The sequence below is a fragment of the Stegostoma tigrinum genome, chromosome 12, assembly GCF_030684315.1.
Source record: "Stegostoma tigrinum isolate sSteTig4 chromosome 12, sSteTig4.hap1, whole genome shotgun sequence".
Lineage (NCBI taxonomy): Eukaryota > Metazoa > Chordata > Chondrichthyes > Orectolobiformes > Stegostomatidae > Stegostoma > Stegostoma tigrinum.
In genome coordinates, this window is record NC_081365.1 from 57,885,062 (window position 1) to 57,903,589 (window position 18,528).

Genomic DNA, 18,528 nt, shown 5'->3' on the forward strand with positions numbered 1-18,528 from the left:
GGTTTATGTTAAAGATGTTGCTTTTTAAACTGAAGTGACGAGAACAAAAACAGCAGCAATTTTTAAATCAGACTTGCTTCTCAAAGTGCATGCAGAAACCATATCAAGTCAACAATTTTTAACATAAAAAGAGAAGTCACTTTTTTTTCACAGAATTAAAGATTCTTTTTGCATATTTTTCTATTCAAGTAGCCCCTCAATATCAGGAATGACCTGAAACCAATTCCAATTTGAGGTCTGAGATGGCCTATGAGATGTGAAAAATTATCTGCATTTTGAATGGTTCACATCACTTGCCATTGATTTTAGTCAATGTGGGGTAAGGTGTTTTGCTGTAGAAGTTCATTGTAACAGGATTCAGCCTCCTGGGCACTTTGTAAAAGACCCATTTTCTCAAACATTTTGATGAAGGAGCTCAAACATCAGCTGTGTACTCAAACTCTATGACTGTATCAATATGTTCGATATGTAAGCTAAACTATGGCTTGTTACCCACCAGTTTTCATGCTTCAATCATCATCAGGAAAACGAAATCACCATCCTGTTTATTCAGATGGTACTTTTTATATAGGGATAACATAAAACAACAGTTCTAATTTCTATTACCATGGCAAATATGATGTAAATTCTCCATTTAGTTTTAACCATCCCCCATGAAAGCAGTGAAACTACAGAACTGGCACAGGGTAGAAAGACTGAGTATTTTCTTGAATGTTGTACATTCATAGCTTTTGGCAATGATACGCTGTCAGGAGTATGAAAACAGACTGCCAGTTTGACTTATGCAACATTCTTTCCATTTTCTACTCCCTTTGTGTATTAATGCTACAGAGTGTTACCAAGGAAAAGAGATGAAAAGAAAAAGATACTGTCCCATAACGGAATACCACTGAAAATCCAATCCACATAACTCATGGCTTGTGGGGTGACTTAAAAAAGTGAATAAAATTTACTCTGATAAATCCTTATGCAAGTAGATTCTTGAAGACCTTAAGATACATAGGAGCAGAATTAGGCCATTCCGCCCATTCAGTCATGGCTGATATCTTTCTCAACCCTATTTCCCTGCCTGTTCCTCATTACTTTTGATCCCTTACTAGTCAGGAACTTATCCATCTCTATTTTAAATACATTCAATGACTTGGCCTCGACAGCCTTCTATACAATGAGATCCATAGATTTAGCACTCTCTAGCTGAAGAATTTTTTCCTCACCTCAGTTCTAAAGGGTTGTCCCTTCACTCTGAGGCTGTGCTCTTGAGTCCAAGATTCTCCTACTCATGTAAACATCTCTATGTCCACTCTGTCTTGGCCTCTCAGTATTCTGTAAGTCTCAATTAGATTCCGCCTTCACCAAGTACAGATCCAGAGTCCTCAACCTCTTGTCATATGACAATTCATTCCTGGGATCATTCTTGTAATACTCCTTTGAATGACCTCCAATGTCAGCACATCTTCCTTAGATAGGGGGCTCAAAACTGCTCACAGTATGCCAAATGTAGTCTGACCACATCCTTATGCAGTCTCGGCAGTGCATTTCTGTACTTGTATTCTAGCCCTCTTAAAATAAATGCTAATGTTGCATTTGTTAGCTGAACCTGTTAACCATATGAGAATCCTGAACTAGACCTCCTAAGTCCCTTCATGCTTCAAATTTTCAAAGTGTTTCATCAAAAGAAAACAGTCCACATCTCTGTTTTTCCTCCCAAAGTGTATAGTGTCACACATTCCCTCATTCTATATGCCACTTCTTTGCCCACTGTTCTAGCCTGTCCAAATGGTTTTGAAGCTTTCTGCTTCCTCAACACTGGCTGCCCCTCCACCTATCTTAATGTCATCTTCAAAAAGAGCAACAGTGCCCTCAGTTCACCAGATCATAAATATATAAAGCAAACAGTTGTGGTCCCAACACTGACCTCTGTGGAACTCTACTGATCACCAGCCACCATCCTGAAAAAGACTCCTTTATCCCGACTCTCTGCCCTCTGCCAGTCAGCCAATCCTTTACTCGTGCCAGTATCTTACCCCTAACACCATGGATTCTTATTTGATCTAACAGCCTCAGGGGCAGCACCTTGTCAAAGGCCTCCTAGAAATCCAAATAGATCATATCCACTGGCTCTCCTTTGTGTAACTTCATGACTTCCTCAGAGAATATTAACAGAGTCATGAGGCATGACCGCCCCACCCACGATGAAGATAACATAAAGTGGAACTGGAGGAACACAGCAGGCCAGGCAGCAGCAGAGGGGCAGGAAAGCTGATGTTTCGGGTCGGGACCCCACTTCAGAAATGGGGGTGGGGAAGGAGGCTCTGAAATGAATTGCGGGGGGCGGGGGGGGGGCGTGGGGGTTGGGCTGGGGAAGGTAGGTGGGATGGTGACAGCAGGTAGGTAGTGTTGGGGATTGGTCAGTGAGTTGGGAGGAGAAGACAGGTGGGAGAGAAGATCAACAGGTCAAGGGGGCAGGAATGAGAGGAAGGGTTGGTCTTGGGTTGAGTCCAGGGGTGAGGGGGACTTTGAAGCTAGTAAAGTCCACATTGAGATCATGAGGTTGTAAGGTGTGCTGGCTCAGCCCTATTTTACCATACACTTTAAACACTCCTCAGACTCATCCTTAGTAATGGATACTACAATCTTACTAATGACTGAGGTCAGACTAACTGACCTATAATTTCCTGATTTCTGCCTACCTCCCTTCTTAAAATATAATTCTTATTTTGTTGCTATGAAGTTAATTTATCTTTGATATGACTGCCAATGGCTTGGTTGACTTAAAAATGTTCTTTACAGAGAAAGCTTGAAGGAAGGTAGTAAGGTTGACCACAGCCAATATAAGTAAACTGGTTACTTCAAGCCATTTAAATGTGATTTCCTTACCAAGGATTAACTTAGCAAAAACAAAGTCTGAACATTGCAAGATAGTAAGTGTGACCTACCTGTTCCTCAGTGAAGTATTGCCATTTAAAAAGTATCTCTTGCAATAATACCCAGCGGTCTTCAGTCCATTTGCATATAGCCGCCCATCTCTCTCCAAGAATCTGCAACATAAACAGATTGTGAAAAGGAGTTTATTGAAGAGGAATATTTCAAAGCTAAGGTACTTTTCCAAATCAAGAGATTCCACGTTATATAAAGTTTCACTATGTTGGTCAATAAGGTGTTAGATTTGCTTTATTGTTTTGTGTGATCAACCACAACACTGACGCCATCACCAGAACTGACAAAAGCACTGCCCTAACCTGGACACACCTGATCTCAGCATTCGTGAAAGTTTTCAATTGCTTTGGTTGGGGGGCAGTGTCTGGCTAACCTTAAATAAGACTCTTCAAAAGTATGGGAAAGTTGACAGTTTGGAGATTACCACATTCTTCACAGTTGCAGGAAGTTTCAGTCAGTCTAAAACAACAGGGCACAGGTTTAAGTTGAGAGGGAAAAGGTTTAAAAGACACCCAAGGAGCAACTTTTTTCACACAGAAGTAGTGTGTGTATGGAATCAATTGCCATAGTAAATTGTAGAGGCAAGGGCAATTACAGTATTGAAAAGACCTTTGGACAGGTACATGAATAGGAAAGGATTAGAGGGATATGGGCCAAACATAGGCATATGGAACAGGTCCAGTTTAAGAAACCTGGTTCGCATGGATGAGTTGAACTGAAGAGTCTGTTTCTGTGCTGTGTGACTACGATTCTAAGTAAGCTACAATATGTGGTGGATGGAAGAGGTAGGGTTATGGCATTTGGGCCAGAATGAAGTGCTGAACCCTGAAAATGAAGACACACAGACATTTACCATAATTTTGTGAATCATTTGAAAAGAATTCCTACAAAGGAGTTGAGTGGCTATGACACATGCTTTCCAACTATGCCAGTGAAGTGGATAATTGGCACCTCCCACAGAGACATCTTCCACCAGCACTTCTCAGGCCATTAGTGAGGTGTTTCAAAGATGCTCCTGCACCAACACTACCCACCCAGACCACAGTTCCTAGTAGAGACTGCTCCAATATGCATACACCCTGATCTTGGGTGGAGCCAGACATTTATTCTGGTTTTGCAACTGAGAAAAACAGTTTGATGTACAATATAATCATGAAGGAAAATGCAAACATCACAAGGAGCTTTGGCTCAACTGTTTCCTTTAGTTGTTAACAATTCTGCGTTCTTCGAGATTGATTTTCTTTAATGAACAAAAATTGAACTTGATTGCTAGCAACTCCAATTCTCTGTGAACATTTTACTAAGTACAATAATCCATTATTAAAATTTGTTCAGAAACAAACTAAATTTTTGCATTTCATGTATTTAAATTTTGAGGCTGTATTTTATTTTGCTGAAGAAAGGCTCCACTTTAGTAATAACACCACATGCTGGGCAATAATGTGAATGCCTCACCAGCATTTACTTTATTTATATCAGATTACATCAGCTATGAGAGGGCAAAGGTAGAGGTATTTTCAATTACGGGCTGTATCTGAGGCATTAATAAATATCAATAAAAAATAAGTGATGGAAAAGGCAGATATATACAAATCAAGATATTGACTCAGTTTGATGAAAAAGAGGTTTCCCTGGTTGGACTGGAAATCAGCTGTTTGATGAGAGGCAGCGTGCTGAATATTTGCATAATTACAAAGCAAATTTGTGGCCAATGAGTACTTGCAAGTAATACAACCTGTGGCAGAGTGCCAACCCCCCAACCTGACACTCCGAAAACACCACAATTCTGTGGAATGGTTGCCAGTTACACGGACAGGTGCTCAGAGGTAGCTGATTAGAACAGCAAACCCCACGAAAATACTACCACCAGTTTTGGCTTCTGTCAGAAATCACACGTCACCAGGTTACTGTCCAACAGGTTTATTTGAAAACACAAGCTTTCGGAGCCTCATTTCTCCTTCAGGTGTTAGTGAGAGAGCTAGTATCAGACACAGAATTTATAAGTGAAAGATCTAAGGTTCACACCACCGATGAAAATGTAATAAGCAAACCTAAGATGCTGTTAAATCTTTAATCAGTTAGCAGGCTGTAATTGATTAACATGTGTATGTAAATCCCCGAATTCCTTTCAAGTCATGAGTCCTAAGAGAACTAAGGGTTTGATCAGTGTGAAGAAGTGGTGACATTTTTGGTCAAGCAATGAATGTTAGGTGTGAGACCTTGTTTAGAATCTGTTTGTGTTTTAGTTTGGAGTTAGACCAGTTTTATTTCTAAAGTAGGAAATTCTAAAATACCACATTGACAGACTGGCTTTTTGAATAAAATGAAATGTATCTGCAAATACAAATTCACCCCATAGATTCATGTGTGTGTGTGTGCAAAGGAGAGAGGGAGAACGTGTGTACGAGTCTATGTGCGCGCGTGTGAGTGTGATAGAGAAAGAGTGTGTGTTTCTCTGTGTCTGTTAGAGTGAGAGAGAGAGGGAGGTAGAATGTGCGCATGTATGCGTGCGCACGCATGTATGCTTGTGCATGAGAAAGGACCTGTGTGAGAGAGTGAGTGAGTGAGTGAGTGAGTGAGTGTGTGTGTGTGTGTGTGTGTGTGTGTGTCTGAGAGAATGAGTGTGTATGTGAGTGTATAGTGTGGTAAATGTGGGCTCAGGAACACCATTTGGTTCCAAAACTGATGTCTGAAAACTCACAGAAAAGCCCTGCACATTAATTTTATTTCCTTCCCAGGAGATGGAGTTGGATTTCCATATTTCCAGCATTTTGTAGTCTTCTTAGTCTTTGTGGATTATACAGCATTGCCTGCTAAGGGAGTAAGCTATACAAATAAATAATACTCCAGGTTCAGTTCCTGGCATGGATAGATGTCAAGGTCAGTACTCTACAGGCTCTCATCAGTTACTAAACCAAACTCCTTTAATCAAGATTTCCTGATCAAAATCAGGGTAATCCAACACAATCCATTCCTTCTCAAGGTCACCTCAGAATATCTTTCAGTTCTCTCCTGTACTCTATGGAATTTGTGCACAATCACCTGTCCGATGTCTGGCACTCAGTAGCCAGTGGGAATATGGAAAACTGCTCTCCACAGTGACCTTGTACTCAGCAACTGTCAGCTTTTCACACCAACAACTGACACTTGCATAGATGTGTTAGCATTTGCTGTCAAAGACAAGACGAGCCTACAGTGAAATGGCACCAAGTGACATAGAAGAACTTCAAACCTTCTGGAGACATTCTGCTGTTGCTACTCATATACATTATACTGGAAAAACTAAATAACATAAAATATATCAAAGGGAGATGAGCAACAGACATTCAAGTAACACGCTGATCTGAAATAAACAATATAACCAAAGAACAGATGTGAACACGTCAACCAGAAGCTTTTGGTTGTGGCTTTCAATGACAGTGGGGGTGGTGAGATTGGCAATGAGTATACACAAGAGAATAAGGAATCATTGACTCTCCTAAAGCTGCCTCTATTGAGGTACTGGACAGGAATATGTTTGAACACACATAATACATGGATTTTACAGAATATACTCCCAGAAACTTTTCTTTTCGCGACAGAAACTGTCTCTGGTTCAGTATTTTCAGTTGTTCCCATAAGCAGATGCTAGATGTTAGGTGTAGATTTTTTTTAATAAACCCTTTTCAGAGACAATTGTCACACATGTCTGACGCAGCTGGGAGTTGAATCTAGACCTAGAGGCAAGAACACTACCACGGCACCACACACTCCCTCCAGATGGTATTTTTTTTAAAAACAACCTGTTCAGATGTGTTACGGGCCACCACTGGAGCAACTAGGAATTGAACCCAGGCCTTTTGGGTACAAGGTTGGGACACTACCATTCTACCACAAGTGCGCCCAGATATTATTTCCCATCAAGTGAATGTAAGCATACAAAGGATGGCCAGTTGATTTATTGGCCAGTTACTCGAGCAAGTGTACATAGAAACTTCCTATCGCTATAGTGTATTGGAGTGGAGTGAAGAGATATATACCTTTAGGAATTTACTCATAGAGTGAAACACTCTCAAGAAAAGGCTGCAGAGATAATGGGAACTGCAGATGCTGGAGAATCCAAGATAATAAAGTGTGGAGCTGGATGAACACAGCAGGCCAAGCAGCATCTCAGGAGCACAAGAGCTGACGTTTCGGGCCTAGACCCTTCATCAGAGAGGGGGATGGGGTGAGGGTTCTGGAATAAATAGGGAGAGAAGGGGATGCGGACTGAAGATGGAGAGAAAAGAAGATAGGTGGAGAGGAGAGTATAGGTGGGGAGGTAGGGAGGGGATAGGGAGTCCAGGGAAGACGGACAGGTCAAGGGGGTGGGATGAGGTTAGGAGGTAGGAAATGGAGGTGCGGCTTGGGGTGGGAGGAAGGGATGGGTGAGAGGAAGAACAGGTTAGGGAGGCAGAGACAGGCTGGACTGGTTTTGGGATGCAGTCGGGGGAGGGGAAGAGCTGGGCTGGTTGTGTGATGCAGTGGGGGGAGGGGACGAACTGGGCTGGTTTTGGGGTGCGGTGGGGGAAGGGGAGATTTTGAAGCTGGTGAAGTCCACATTGATACCATTGGGCTGCAGGGTTCCAAGCGGAATATGAGTTGCTGTTCCTGCAACCTTCGGGTGGCATCATTGTGGCACTGCAGGAGGCCCATGATGGACATGTCATCTAAAGAATAGGGGGGGGGAGTTGAAATGGTTCGCGGCTGGGAGGTGGAGTTGTTTATTGCAAACCAAGCGGAGGTGTTCTGCAAAGCGGTCTCCAAGCCTCCGCTTGGTTTCCCCAATGTAGAGGAAGCCACACCGGGTACAATGGATACAGTATACCACATTGGCAGATATGCAGGTGAACCTCTGCTTAATATGGAAAGTCATCTTGGGGCCTGGGATAGGCGTGAGGGAGGAAATGTGGGGGCAAGTGTAGCACTTCCTGCGGTTGCAGGGGAAGGTGCCGGGTGTGGTGGGGTTAGAGGGCAGTGTGGAGCGAACAAGGGAGTCACGGAGACAGTGGTCTCTCCGGAAAGCAGACAACGGTGGGGATGGAAAAATCCGACCCCACCACCCAAGACATTTTTCCATCCCCACCCTTGTCTGCTTTCCGGAGAGACCACTCTCTCCGTGACTCCCTTCCAGACGTTTTTAAACATTTCCTATACTCTTACTCATTGGAAGTGCAAAACAGCAATCACAATTTGTTATTCTAAATAACTGGCATGATTTATTTTTCCTATTTCAGATCACCAATCAATCTACCTTAATGATTTAACTTGCATTCTAATAGCTTTTTTTAAGAAAGATCTGACTGATGCTGAAGATGGATCTTTATTTTCTCCCTTTATTGTTAATTCTGGAAACCTTAGCTATTCAAATAAATCAAGTTATCTCAATCCAATTAGTTATGAATCGTCATGGACTGACTATCTGATTTCATCATGCAAAGGAACAGACTGCCTCTCATTGGTATTGAGAATGTGTTGTGCAGGCTGTGATCTTATATGATTGCAGAACACCACTGGATTCAGAGGAAACTAATTTGCATACTTTTTATGATTTTTCTGTGACACTTTCAACCTCATACCTTTGTAACTCTCCGACAAGAAACTCAATGCTGTCAGGATATGACTAAAACATGAACTTTATCAGAGATATGGACTCCAGTTCCAGAATTCTCAACAGGGCACTAGAAAATCATAGAACGTAGAACATAGAACAATACAGCGCAGAACAGGCCCTTCGGCCCGCGATGTTGCGCCGACCTGTGAACTAATCGAAGCCCATCCACCTACACTATCCCGTCATCATCCATCTGCTTATCCAAGGACTGTTTAAATGCCCCTAATGTGCCTGAGTTAACGACATTGGCAGGCAGGGCATTCCACGACCTTACCACTCTGAGGAAAGAATCTGCCTCTGACATCTGTCTTAAATCTATCACCCCTCAATTTGCAGCTATGCCCCTTTGTACAAGCTGAAGTCATCATCCTCGGAAAAAGACTCTCACTGTCCACCCTATCTAATCCTCTGATCATTTTGTATGTCTCTATTAAACCCCCTCTTACCCTCCTCTCCAATGAGAACAGACCCAAGTCCCTCAGCCTTTCTTCATAAGGCCTTCGCTCCGGACCAGGCAACATCCGGGTAAGTCTCCTCTGCACCTTTTCCAATGCTTCCACATGCTTCCTGTAATGGGGCGACCAGAACTGCATGCAATATTCCAAGTGAGGCTGCACTAGCTTTTTGTACAGTTGCAGCATGACCTCACAGCTCCAGTACTCAATCCGTCTACCAAAAAAACCTAAAACACCATAAGCCTTCTTAACAGCATTACCAGCCTGGGTGGCAACTTTCAGGGATCTATGTACATGGGCACCAAGATCCCTCTGCACATCCACACTACCAAGGATCTTTCCATTGACGCAGTATTCTGCCTTCCTATTATTCTTCCCAAAGTGAATCAGCTCACATTTCTCCACATTGAACTCCATTTGCCACCTTTCGGCCCAATTCTGCAGTTTATCCAAGTCTCCCTGCAACCTGCAACATTCTTCCACACTGTCCACCACTCCACCGATTTTAGTGTCATCTGCAAACTTACTAACCCACCCACCTCTGCCTGCATCCAAGTCATTCATAAAAATGACAAACAGCAGTGGTCCCAAAGCAGATCCTTGAGGCACACCACTAGTAACCGGGCTCCAGGCTGAATATTTTCCATCAACCACCACTCGTTGCCTTCTTACAGAAAGCCAGTTTCTAATCCAAACTGCTAAATCTCCCTGAATCCCATGCCTCCGTATTTTCTTCAATAGCCTATCATGTGGAACCTTATTAAAAGCTTTACTGAAGTCCCTGTACACCACATCAACTGCCCTACCTTCATCTACATGCTTGGTCACCTTCTCAAAAAACTCAATGAGGTTTGTGAGACACGAATTGCCCTTGACAAATCCATGCTGACTATCTCCAATCAAATTGTTGTTTGCGAGATGATTTTCAATCTTATCTCTTATAATCCTTTCCAAAACTTTTCCTACAACAGACGTAAGGCTCACAGGTCTATAATTACCTGGGTCATCCCTACTGCCCTTCTTGAACAAGGGCACAACATTTGCAATCATCCAGTCCTCTGGTACTCAACCTGTAGACAATGAGGACTCAAAGATCAAGGCCAAAGGCTCCGCCACCTCCTCCCTAGCTTCCCAGACAATCCTTGGAAAAATCCCATCCGGTCCAGGGGATTCATCTACCTTCACACCTTCTAGAATTAATAACACTTCCTCCTTACTAACCTCAATCCTTTCAATACTAGAAGCCCATAATTCAGTCCTCTCCTCTATAATATTCTCCTTTTCCTGAGTGAAAACAGATGAGAAATATTTGTTTAGGACCTCTCCGATCTCCACAGGGTCCACACACAACTTCCCACTTCTGTCTTTGACTGGCCCTATTCCTATCTTAGTCATTCTCTTATTCCTCACATACCTATAGAAAGCTTTAGAGTTCTCCTTTATTCTACCTGCCAATGTCTGCTCATGCCCCTTCCTTGCTCTTCTTAACTCTCTCCTTAAATCCTTCCTAGCTAATCTGTAACTCTTCATTGCCTCATCTGAACCATCTTGTCTCATCATCATAGAAGTCTCCCTCTTCCGCTTAACAAGAGATACAATTTCTTCAGTAAACCACGGTTCCCTTACCTTATCACTTCCTCCCTGCCTGACAGGGACATACCTATCGAGGACACGCAATATCTGTTCCTTAAGCCAGCTCCACATTTTGATTGCCCCATCCCCTGCATTTTGCTACCCCATTCTATCCCTAGTCTTGCTTAATCACATTATAATTGCCCTTCCCCCATCTATAACTCTTGCCCTGTGGCATGTTCCTATCCCTTTTCATCATTAAACTTGACTTTCATTTGAGGAAAGTAGGTTAAGTGTTCTCCTGTACAACACTTCATTGATGACTTCATTAATTAATTTTAATTTTGTTGTAAAAGAGAGTCAGTGTATGTATGGTTATGGAGTGTTGTACTTCAGTGATTTCTTCACAAGAATTTTCTGTTGTCTATACCATCACCTATACATGTAGTGTTTACTAATTATTATGCTAAACTGGGGATCACTCATGTTTGTGGTGGTCCATGTTTAAGTTTCCTGTTATGGCACTTTACCAGAGGATATTCATTGTCTATCAGTGGTGTTTAATTATATGAAAGTGGAAGGCATTAACTGGGGTTTTAACTGAACAAGTATAAAAAGATACAGTCACTAAAACCAGCATGTTGTTAAGATGGGAAACACATTCTTGCAATATTTTAAATAAATGATAGCGTATCTAAATACTAGCTCCAATTGTCTCCTTCATCAACAAGAGTGTGAAACTCAAAAGCAGTGGGTAGAGACACCAATCGTTGATTCATAGCAGCACTTGACTTGCTAACAACAGTCATTTAATAACAAGTTGCCAAGATGGTGAAAGGTGCTTTCATCTTTCTTGTCTTCATTATACAATGACAACAAAATTACAGTGTTGGCTAAAGCTATGGTATTTAGCATTGAAACAGCTCTGTTTCCTCATTCATAATATTCACAGTTGCCATAGAGTTGCTTCATGCAGCCCTTATATGAGATTCAGAGGTACTTATTAGTTTTTGTATCTGTATACAATAGGCCTTCTGTGTTATACACATTATGCATTACCTTTTGGAAATATAAAAATCAAAATTAATTGGAATATGCAATCCTTTCAGAATGAATTAATTTTGCTTCAAAGCCATAATATTAAAATGGCATCATGATGCTGGAAAGCAAATCTTAAGAAGAATTTTACCCCACATTTTACTAAACCTCCCGAAGGAAAAAAAACTTATATCTTCCATACCCAGGACCTTTCACAGAAATTTCCAATCCAGAGCTGCAATAAAAAATATGTTTTTGTACATTTTTGTTGCACTATATATCATGGAATATCAGACAGCCTAAAATTACAAAAAAGATCTTGTCATAGTGAAGTCTCAGTTCAATTACATATTTCTACATGTCATAGCACAGATTTCTGGATCTCAGTTTTTCAAGAAGATTTGTAAATAGTTATTCCTAAAATCCATGAATCTCAAATAATAATAGAATCTTGAACAAAAACAAAGTTGCTGGAAAAGCTCAGCAGGTCTGGCAGCATCTGTGAAGGAAAAAAACAGAGTTAACGTTTCGGGTCTGGTGACCCTCCTCAAAACTGGGGTTCTCAGCTCTGAGGAAAGGTCATCAGTCCCAAAACATTGACTCTGTGTTTTCTTTCACAAATGCTGCCAGACCTGCTGAGCTTTCCCAGCAATTTTGTTTTTGTTCCTGATTTACAACATCTGCAGTTCTTTCTGTTTTTAATAAAACTTGACTCAAATCACCATAATATCATAGCCCTAGTCAGAGACATAAACTCGGGGTGACTCTGGGATTGGCAGCTTTTTTCCTCATTTCTAGCTGACCAGGCGTGTTGGCATCTGTCAAAATAAATTCACTGTCTATTCTCACAATTCCAAGACAGTCTCATGGGTGAGGTACCGGTAACAACCTTTATTGATACATTGATGCAACTGAGTCACAGTTTTAGTCGACCTTCAAAAAAAAAATTGTAACTGAAACATCTCAATAGCATACAATAAAATAAAGAACTGTAGATGCTGAAAATCTGAAACAGAAGCAGCAAGTGCTAGAGAAAGGAAAGTTAATATTTTGAGTTCAGTGACCGTTCTTCAGAGTTCAGCTCTCAGAATGGTCACTGGAGTTAAATCATTGACACTGCTTTCTCTCCATCTTAATTATGTGCTTTTCTTACTTGCAGATGACCTTTAGAGGTCAATTTACATTTTTGCCACCTGATTTAAATGGAGGGTAAAATCACGCAGGCTCTGTAACAGGTCATTGATGGGCTCTGGTCAGGTGAAAAAAGATAACGGTTATCCACTTCCATCATGGAGTCTCAAATAGCAAAGCTGCTCAGTTAATAATCAGTTCCTGCACCATTGGCAAATGGCAAACCTGATCAAACAATGTCCTGCACAAGAACATTTTAAAAATGAGAAATGTCAGTCAGTCAAATGACCTTGGTTAGGGATCAAATGCATATTACCACTTTCCCTGCACATCTCTCAACTTTTCTGTCTTTGGAAACAAATCTAGTTATCACTTCCATAACTTTGTCCACTTCAGCGGTTTTCTTTAGGAACTTGTTTCATTACTCTCTAATCCATTGGTCCTGACGTCAGTTCTTGATTCTGACTTCCATGGATCATAAGAACTCGGAACATGAGTAAACTATAGAGATTCTCAAATCTGCTCTGCTTTTCAAGTGGATAACGATGACCTATTTCAAGTTTCATTACCACCCTCTCCCCATATCTGCATGGTGGTATCTAATAGTGCAACTGTTCAACATTTGAAAAAATGTTCTTGGGATGTTTCTTTAAGCCAGCTTGATGAATTTGAATTAAGCCACCTCAAAGCGTCCTTTGTCTGTGATCATTCCTTAATTCACTATGTAATCTGCAACTGTTGATTGGACTGACACCTCATGATCGCTGCAGAATATGAATTGCCTAAGTACCCATGGACAGAGCAAGGATCTTTATTAAAATTCAGGTTTTAATTAACATGCATGGAACTTTCAGTCGTAATTAATTCAGAAGGATACAAAACAACTGTCTCCTTGAAGGCACTGTGACACACTTGAGGACCTATCTCTTCGCAGATCATGAGAATTTCAGTGTTACGTAAATCTCTTCGGAATTTGTAGCAATGCCTATTATTGGAACAGTTTCAAATGGTTACTGTGATAACTTTCTCGGACATATCTTTCTCTTTGTTAAAGGAGAGAGTACAGAGTCTGCCTAGGACAAAACTGAAGTGGCTGTCTTCTCTGTGGAAAAAAAACACCAGAGTGTTGTCAGGCCTGAAATTAGTAGATTGTTGGTACATTGATGTCGGTTAGTCGAAGATGAGGAGGAAAAATAACTTGTCCTGCTCCTCTGATGCTGCTAAAACTGTTGTGTTCATCCAGCTCTACACCTTGTTATCTCAGATATCTCCAGCCTCTGCAGTTCCTACTATCTCTGAAATAATAACTTGACAGTGTGTTTTGTACCTGAATGATATTTTCTTCATTTTAAAGAATCTGCAGCCAATTTTTTATCACCCATTTTGCATCAATATTATTACTAAAAATATGTTGTCATTTAGAGGATAAATTATATCCTGATAGCCAAACCATCAAATGGGTACTGGAGACCTGTGATTCGTTCTTTAGTTCTGAGCAGTTTAAGAATCCGCAAGAAGGTTCAGTAAACCTGAAATATTAAACCTGTTTCCTTTCACAAAGGAAGCCAGAACTGCTGAATTTCTCCAGCAATTTCTGTTTTCATTTTGATTTTCCATTGTTACACAAATTGTCAGGTACTGGTTACAGTGGACTCAATCCAGCAACATTACATTGACATTGCATTTTTGCATCTTTTCTTGACACAGCTCTGAATCAAAGCTGACTCAATCTGGAGTTAAATATGACAACGCCCATTTTTAAAATTTAGTTCACAGTCACCAGTATTGCTGCATTGAGTAAGGCTCTGCACAAAAGCAGGCACTTCCATGAGAACAAGATAATAAAGTGTGAGGCTGGATGAGCACAGCAGGCCAAGCAGCATCTCAGGAGCACAAAAGCTGACGTTTCGGGCCTAGACACTTCATCAGAGAGGGGGATGGGGAGAGGGAACTGGAATAAACAGGGAGAGAGGGGGAGGCGGACCGAAGATGGAGAGTAAAGAAGATAGGTGGAGAGAGTATAGGTGGGGAGGTAGGGAGGGGATAGGTCAGTCCAGGGAAGACGGACAGGTCAAGGAGGTGGGATGAGGTTAGTAGGTAGATGGGGGTGCGGCTTGGGGTGGGAGGAAGGGATGGGTGAGAGGAAGAACCGGTTAGGGAGGCAGAGACAGGTTGGACTGGTTTTGGGATGCAGTGGGTGGGGGGGAAGAGCTGGGCTGGTTGTGTGGTGCAGTGGGGGGAGGTGACGAACTGGGCTGGTTTAGGGATGCAGTAGGGGAAGGGGAGATTTTAAAACTGGTGAAGTCCACATTGATACCATTAGGCTGCAGGGTTCCCAGGCGGAATATGAGTTGCTGTTCCTGCAACCTTCGGGTGGCATCATTGTGGCACTGCAGGAGGCCCATGATGGACATGTCATCTAGAGAATGGGAGGGGGAGTGGAAATGGTTTGCGACTGGGAGGTGCAGTTGTTTGTTGCGAACTGAGCGGAGGTGTTCTGCAAAGCGGTCCCCAAGCCTCCGCTTGGTTTCCCCAATGTAGAGGAAGCCGCACCGGGTACAATGGATGCAGTATACCACATTGGCAGATGTGCAGGTGAACCTCTGCTTAATGTGGAATGTCATCTTGGGGCCTAGGATAGGGGTGAGGGAGGAGGTGTGGGGACAAGTGTAGCATTTCCTGCGGTTGCAGGGGAAGGTGCCAGGTGTGGTGGGGTTGGAGGGCAGTGTGGAGCGAACAAGGGAGTCACGGAGAGAGTGGTCTCTCTGGAAAGCAGACAGGGGTGGGGATGGAAAAATGTCTTGGGTGGTGGGGTCGGATTGTAAATGGCGAAAGTGTCGGAGGATGATGCGTTGTATCCGGAGGTTGGTAGGGTGGTGTGTGAGAACGAGGGGGAACCTCTTAGGGCGGTTGTGGCGGGGGCGGGGTGTGAGGGATGTGTTGCGGGAAATACGGGAGACGCGGTCAAGGGCGTGCTCGATCACTGTGGGGGGAAAGTTGCGGTTCTTAAAGAACTTGGACATCTGGGATGTGCGGCAGTGGAATGTCTTATCGTGGCAGCAGATGCGGCGGTGGCGGAGGAATTGGGAATAGGGGATGGAATTTTTGCAGGAGGGTAGGTGGGAGGAGGTGTATTCTAGGTAGCTGTGGGAGTCGGTGGGCTTGAAATGGACATCAGTGACAAGCTTCCATGAGAACACACTGATTTTTTTATTTAATGCTTATAAAGCCAAACAGTGCTGTTTTATAGACCAGACTAAATGCCCTTCATATATATCAAGGAGATAGCCTATACCCTAAGTTTTAATTTATTCAAACGCAAGTTTAAGATGTGGTGTTCCATGTGTAGTTCCTGTGGTTACACTACTTGACTTTAAACAAAACACACTTTCTTCTTACCCTACAGTTAAAATACAAACACAAAAAAGAGGAAGGGGTATTACAACTCCATTGGTACACTTAACTGAATCATCAAATATTTAACTATTAAACATCAACTGTCCAACGTACAATAACATCTCATAAACACACACTTGACAAAGGCAAATTCAGTAAAATTGCTTTGTCTTAGGTGTGGTATTTCTCCAGTCTAGGGGAAAAGAGCACCAGGAGACAATTCTGACAGACAGAGAGAACTGCAGTGTTTTGCTGTGGCTGAGAGAGATGTAACAGCTTCCACCAACAACTTCAAAACCATGGCAACTGCTGATCATCTAAACTAAAGCCCTGGTTCTATGGGAGCCTGACTCCACCCATTCAAAATGCTTCTATTGTTCCAACTTTAAAAAAAAGACCAGGTCTCACGAGCTATTTTGGGATCGCAAAATTTTCAGAAAATTTTCTAAAGAAGGGACCAAACCCGAAACATCAGCTTTCCAGCTCCTTTGATGCTGCCCGGCCTGCTGTGTCCATCCAGCACTACACCTTGTTATCTCACAAGCTATTTTACTGGCCTGGGCCAAACAGCTAATTAGCAGCTTTTAATCCTCCCAGGCTGATCTTTACCTACTTCTTTGACTATCCAATTGTTTTTGTCTCTTTTTGGGCTTGATTTCCATCTATCATTTACTTCTCCACCCAACTATGTGTGCCCTGAAACAATCTTCTGTGCAACTACAAAACTTCTCCTAACTACCATCAGTTCTGAAGAAGGGTCACTGGATCCAAAACATTAACTCTGATTTCTCTACACAGATGCTGCCAGATCTGCTGAACTTTTCCAGCAATTTGTTTTTTGTAATATATACAACTTTTCTGAAAATGCATGAAAAAATCAGCTGTGAGGAGGAGACAAAGGCTGCAAAAGGATACCGGCAACAGAAAAGTGAGCAAGCATAAAAGTGGCAGATAGACTGTAATGTTAGGTCATCCATTTTGGCGAGAGGAATGGAAAAGCAGAACATTTTTAAAAGGTAAGTGACTCTTAAATTTTGGTCTTTACAGGAAATTACTAAACATGCAACAAGCAATTAGGAGGGCAAACCTATGTTAGCCTTATTTGCATTGAGGTTTTACTATAAGAATAAGGAAATCTTGCTACAATTAGTTTTGGTTTGTAACAGCACAACTACACTACTGTATGCCACTTTGGTCTCATTGCCTGAAAAAGGATATACTTGTTTTGGAAGGGGTGCAATAAAGTTCATAGACGGGCAGTTAGAACAAGAGGGCAGTTTAAAACAGCAACTGATTATCTCATTGATATCCATAACTTTCTCAGAGCATTCAAAAGGGTAGATACTGAGAGGTTTTTTCCAATTGTTTAAGGATCTTAGTTCAGGGAATTGTTTCAGGTAAGGTGTCGATCACGTAGAACTGCAGTGAGCAGAAACGTCTTTATTCAAAAAATTGGGACTCTTTGGTATTCTCTACTGCGAGGGACTGTGGATGATCAGTTAATGAAAATGTTCAATTGAGATAATAGATTAAGGAAATCAAGGGATATGGGGATAGGGCAGGAAGTTGAAGTTGACTTTGGAGTTCAAACAAACTTGCTTATTGGTGGAGTAGGCTCAGTGATATGGCCTACGCCTGATCATATTTATGTTTATGTTCTTAACTTCAGGAATGTTAACAGCTCAAAACAGTCCTGAATACGAATACAGGAACCTAGTCTCAAGGTGCAGCCCAGAGCAGATTTTTCAGCAGTAATAGTCAAATGTCCAATGCCAGATTTGTACTAATGATGGTTTCAGCCATAACAGGAAGTCACATGCCCTAGATTTATTTCCGAAAAGACTGGCAAATCACACCATAGATGACTGCAATAAACTCCAACATGGAAATCTCAGTGCACCATAAACAGAACTCTTTCTGCCACTTAAGTCCCAGAACTTCCGATTTCATTAAGTTTACTGACTATGCTACTCAAATAAAGCCATTTTATCTCTTCAAACTGAGGAACATCTTACCTATGCAAAAATAACTGCAGCTATTGAATCACACAAAAAGAAGACTTGACTCATCAAGCCTGGTGTTGGCTCTCAGAGATATCCACTTGGTCTCTTTATCCATACAATTTTCAACTAAACTTAAAGAAAACAAATATTCCCTTAAGACAACAGCTAACAATGTCCCAGAAAGTTTGCTTGAGGAAAATGGAATGTTTTCTAAGACTTCATTCATGCAGCATGTTTGTTATGTCTAACCCCTTCAAGAAACTTCAGATCATTTTAACACTTGCTGCTTCAAGTTCATGTTACGATCGCAGCAGTTAGGAATATTGGACAAGTCAGATAAACCTGGGTTAATAAACCAAATGCT

The 18,528-nt window shown here is 41.8% G+C and overlaps 1 protein-coding gene across 11 annotated transcripts in view; it reads right to left on the minus strand.

Annotated features, from left to right (window-relative positions):
* The window catches only part of dmd (dystrophin), a 1,835,475-nt gene that overhangs the window by 1,105,647 nt on the left and 711,300 nt on the right, over positions 1-18,528 (minus strand). For all 11 annotated transcript variants that reach the window (XM_059650343.1, XM_048540566.2, XM_048540567.2 and 8 more), the window contains one exon: positions 2,937-3,038. In XM_059650343.1, coding sequence (XP_059506326.1) covers positions 2,937-3,038 — 102 coding nt within the window. The remainder of the gene's footprint in view (positions 1-2,936; positions 3,039-18,528) is intronic.